This window comes from Monoraphidium neglectum, assembly GCF_000611645.1.
Source record: "Monoraphidium neglectum strain SAG 48.87 unplaced genomic scaffold scaffold01208, whole genome shotgun sequence".
Lineage (NCBI taxonomy): Eukaryota > Viridiplantae > Chlorophyta > Chlorophyceae > Sphaeropleales > Selenastraceae > Monoraphidium > Monoraphidium neglectum.
In genome coordinates this window covers 11,524-15,866 of record NW_014012420.1, presented here as the reverse complement: position 1 = coordinate 15,866, position 4,343 = coordinate 11,524, and the positions used below count along the sequence as shown (strand labels likewise).

At 69.1% G+C, this 4,343-nt stretch overlaps 1 protein-coding gene across 1 annotated transcript; it reads left to right on the top strand.

The window, feature by feature from the left end:
• Positions 1 to 206: 206 nt before the first annotated feature.
• MNEG_7030 (hypothetical protein) lies at positions 207 to 3,752 on the top strand (the record flags this gene model as incomplete). The annotated part of the gene is made up of 9 exons (XM_014044500.1): positions 207 to 373; positions 549 to 671; positions 926 to 1,022; positions 1,450 to 1,527; positions 1,894 to 2,085; positions 2,290 to 2,342; positions 2,621 to 2,667; positions 2,885 to 2,926; positions 3,277 to 3,752. 9 exons carry the CDS (start codon positions 207 to 209, stop codon positions 3,750 to 3,752), a joined length of 1,275 nt encoding a protein of 424 aa, XP_013899954.1.
• Positions 3,753 to 4,343: the final 591 nt, after the last annotated feature.

Genomic DNA, 4,343 nt, shown 5'->3' with positions numbered 1-4,343 from the left:
GAGTTTTTCCGCGACTGCCTGGCCTCGAAGAGCATCGGCCTCAAGGCATGGCCCTCCCCCCCACGCCCCACCCCGATCCTGTCGCCTCATTGCTGGCCTGCGTGGGCGCCCTGCCATGCTGTGGCCCCCCACTGAATAAGGACCTGCCGCGCGCGGCTCTGTCGCTCCCGCCGCGCCCTGAAACCCTCGATCCTCCAGCTGTGCCCATGCGCGTTCTGTTAGGCCACCGCGCCATCCCACCCGACCACGAAAGATCGCCTTCCCCTGCACCTCAGCCAAAAAACCAGTCATCCAACCGCCAACGTTGCCAGGTTGGCGCCCAGGTGCTCCTGCTCAAGAACCAAAAGGACAGGGCGCTGGTCAACGGCAGCAGGTGCGTCAGCGTGACGTCATCGTCGCGCAGTCGCTCCCCGGCGTTGACACAACCACGCCGCGCCGCCCCAGCGCCGCATGCTGCCCTCTTCTGCACCCCACCTCTGGCTCCTCCAGCCCCCCATTGCCGACCACCCACCACCAACCGCCGCGCGGATCGGATCTGTTGATTCCAGGGGGGTGGTGGAGGCGTTTGTGAGCGTGGAGGACGCGCGGCAGCGCGCAGAGGCGCTGAAGCGCGAGTTGGAGGTTCTGGCAGCGACCGGGGACGAGCGGCGCTACGCGGCGGTCAAAGCGAGGTGGGGCCGCCCTTGCGCTTCACTCCCTCCCCCGGGGCGCTCCGCAGACGTCCGCAGACTCTGCGATCTGACACACAAGACCCCAAGCCACGAACCCCAGAATTTGTGGAAGCAGAGTGAATGGAAGTTTCTTACTTGCCCAAGCATTCCATGTGTACCCATGTGATCGGAGCAGCCCGCACAGTGTCCCACGCCGCGCACCTGACCTGCCCATCCCTGCACACGTGGCCCCGGCCCCGGCCCCGTCGCCGCAGGGAGGGCCTTGGCGCTGAGTCAGCGGGGCCCGCGCTGGAGCAGGCGGCTGCCCACCTGGAGGCGCTGAAGGCCTGCAAGGCAAGGCTCGGCCCAGGAGTAGGGGGGTGGAATGGATGGGGTTGCAGGGCGTGGCGGCAGCTCAACACACTCTGTTTGTGTGTGTGTGTGTGTGTGTGTGTGTGTGTGTGTGTGTGTGTGTGTGTGTGTGTGTCTGCGCGTGTGTGCGCGCGTGCGTGCGTGCGTGCGTGCGTGCGTGTCGTGCGGGCCAGGGCGGGGCTGAAGAGCGTGCGCTATACGGGCAGAGCGCATACGCCCACCTCCCGGCGCCGCCGCTTGGAGCGTCCGCGCCGCCCGCAGGGGCGTCCGCCGGCAGCCGGCCCGCCGCGCCGCTCGCCCTCTATCCTGTGCCGACCCTCGGGCATCCTTCAGAGGCATCAAGTCCTGGCTCGCCTCCTGCTCCTCCTTGACCTTGTCGGCGCCCCGAACCCCCAGCCCCCTCGTTCCCGCTGCCTGGTTTCCCCAGGGCGTGCCTTTCCTGCCGGTGGTGCGTTTCCTCAACGGCATCCGGCGCGACATAGTGCCAGAGACCTTTTCCGCGGAGGTGAGGGCGGCCGCGCCTGCACGCAGCAGGGGCACGTGGCGGGACTGCAGACGGCGGCGGGCGCCTAGACGGCGGGGGCGTGCGCGGGGGATTTGGGCGCAGCTGCGTGCTCAGCTAGCAGCCTGGGTGCCGTCGGCCGGCCCCGGCGGCTTGGGGAGGGAGGGGTGATCTCCAACATCGGACATGAAGCGGTTGCGCGGCGCGCGCCCCCGCTGCTGCACAGGCTGATGGCAGCAGTGGGTGGCACACGGCTGTGCTGCGAGCGCCGGAAGCGAAGCAAGGCAGCACCCTCACATCCAAAACACCCCCCCCCTCCTCGCCTTTGTCCCATTCCCCACCCCCTCTGGCCCCCCCTCTGAGCCTCAGGTGCAGCACTGGGGCACTGCGACGCGCGTGCAGGTCCCCCTGAAGCTGGCCTGGGCGGTCACCATCCACAAGAGCCAGGGCATGACCCTGGATTATGCACAGGTGGTGGGGGGGTCAGGTTCCAGGTGGTTCAGGGTTCAGGGCTACGGGCTCAGGGAAGCGATTCGCCGCCCAGGGGCGGGCGAGGGCTCGGTGGGGACGTCGAACACTGCAATCTGAGTGACACGGGCAGCATCGACACCCGGCGAAAGCGGCACTTTGGGGCCAGCGTTCTCCCGACTGCTGACTTTGCTAGACGTATCAGGAGAGCAGGGCCGAGCGGTCGAGATCAAGCCGCCCTCGACAAAATGCTGCCTACCGTATTTTTATGCCTGCCGGCCGGGCGCTCGGCCGCAGGTGTCGCTCAAGGGGCTCTTCGCCAACGGTCAGGCCTACGTGGCGCTCAGCAGGTGCGTGTGTGTACGCGCAGGCGCGTGTGCGTGGGCAAGTTTTGTGTGATTGCGTGCGTGCGTGCGTCGCGTGCGCCCTGCATACGACCAAGCGCGCCGCAACAGCTTTACGCCCCGCGACTGACTCACAGGCGTCACCGCCGGGCGCCGCTCCTCAAATCGCGTGCGCCGCCGCGAACGCAGCTCCCGCGCCGCGCCGCGACGCGCTCGTGTCCGTCGCCTCCATTGCATCGCTCATGCTGCCCGCCCGTGGCTTAACCCTTTTTCTGGAAACCCAGGTGCCGCAGCCTCGAGGGGCTCCAAGTAGTCGACTTTCAGGGCCAAGGTGAGGCGCGACATCAGTCGCAGAACCATCGCCAAACGCGGCGGCCTCCCCGCCTCAGCCCCTCCGCCTCGCCGCGCCTTCCGAGCCGGGAGCCCTCTTGCGCCTGCACGACCGCCGGGGTGCGCCCTGCGGGCGTGTGTTCGACCAAAAACGTTTGACGCAGCCGCCAAGGATTGAGCCCTGCCGTGCCGCTCCCCCTCGTGCCCTGGCCCCGCAGTTTGCATCAAAGCGGACCCTCTGGTCGGGCAGTTCTACAGCGGTGAGGCTCCGCACGGCGCGGCCAGCTCGTGCAGCGCAGCGTGGGGTGCGGCCAGCTCGCCGTCTGCCGGCGTGGGCGCATCCCCGCATGGGAGGGGAGGAAGCAGGCCCGCCCCGCTCGGCGACGCAGATCCACGCATGGCGCCGCGCGCCTCTGCGGGGTTGCTGCCTGGCCTCAGGGGATGTCTATGCAAGGCTAAGATTTCAAGCGGCAGGGTCCAGGGCACACCATGGCCGCCATGGCCGCATGCGCCCCGTCAAACCCCCCGCGGGCCCTCCATGCTGAATGGCCTCCACGCGGCTCGCCCCACCCCGAAACCCTGCCCTGCCCTACGCCCCCCCCTTCGCCAGCGCTGCGCGCGGGCCGCGCCTGGGAGGACAGTTTGGACTGCTGGCGCCGCTGGCAGGCGGTGCACCCCATGCCGCCCGAGGCCCGGGGCGGCCTGCAGAACCAGCCGGGGCTGCTGGAGGGCTACGACGGCGCGCCTGGGGGCGCAGGCGCGGGCGCGGCAGGGCCTGCGGCGCCCGCGGGCGGGGCCAGCGGCGGCGGCGGCGGTGGGGCGCAGTGGGGCGCGCCGCAGGCGGCGTTTGGCGGCAGCGCACAGGCGGCGTCCAACAGGGGCGGGGGCCGGGGCGGCGGCTTTGGCGGCGGCGGCAGGTTTGGCAGCGTGGGCGCGAGAGGGACGGGCCCAGGCAGGGGCGGCGCCGCGGGCGGCGGCCGCGGCCGGGGCGCAGGGTTTGCACCCCCGGGCCGGACGGTGGGCAGGCGGCTGGGGGTGATGATCCTGCAGCAAGACGAGCGCGCGGCCAAGCGGCGGCGGGGGTAGGCGTGAGCCAGGAGCGCACAGGCGCGCTTGATCAAGCTGTCGCATGGCGCCCGTTGTGGAGAGGTACCCACATGGCGCTGGTGGTGCTTGTGTTGTCGCTGGCCGCATGGTGCTGGTTATTGGTCATACTGTTGACGCATGGCAGCATGGGGTGTTGTGAGTGGGTTTGATTGAGTGTGCCATGTCACGCCCCGACTTTTTTGCGGGCGAATTGCTGCGTTTGAGCCTTCCATGCAGGTGCCCAGCAAAGGGCATGTGGTCAGCGCGATTGCGGTGTTGCGGGCGCCTGCACGCGCTGTTAGCAGCGCCGCACAGCAAAGCAAATGAAAATTCTTTGTAACGCTTCAACGTGGGACATCGCCAATGCATCCGGGGCGCACAGCGTGTTGGCCGGGGCCGGGTTCCTGGCCGCCGGGTCAAACGGCGGCCGCGTTTGAACGAGATGGACCCATGACGGGGCATGACGACTGGTGCAACCCTGGTTGCTCTGCTACTTTATTCTTCTGATGCAGAGGCCGGTAGAGTACGCTAGCTCCGGTTCAGAGGGGGGTGCGGCCACCGCCAGGCCAGCTGCTTGCACAGGCGGGGAAA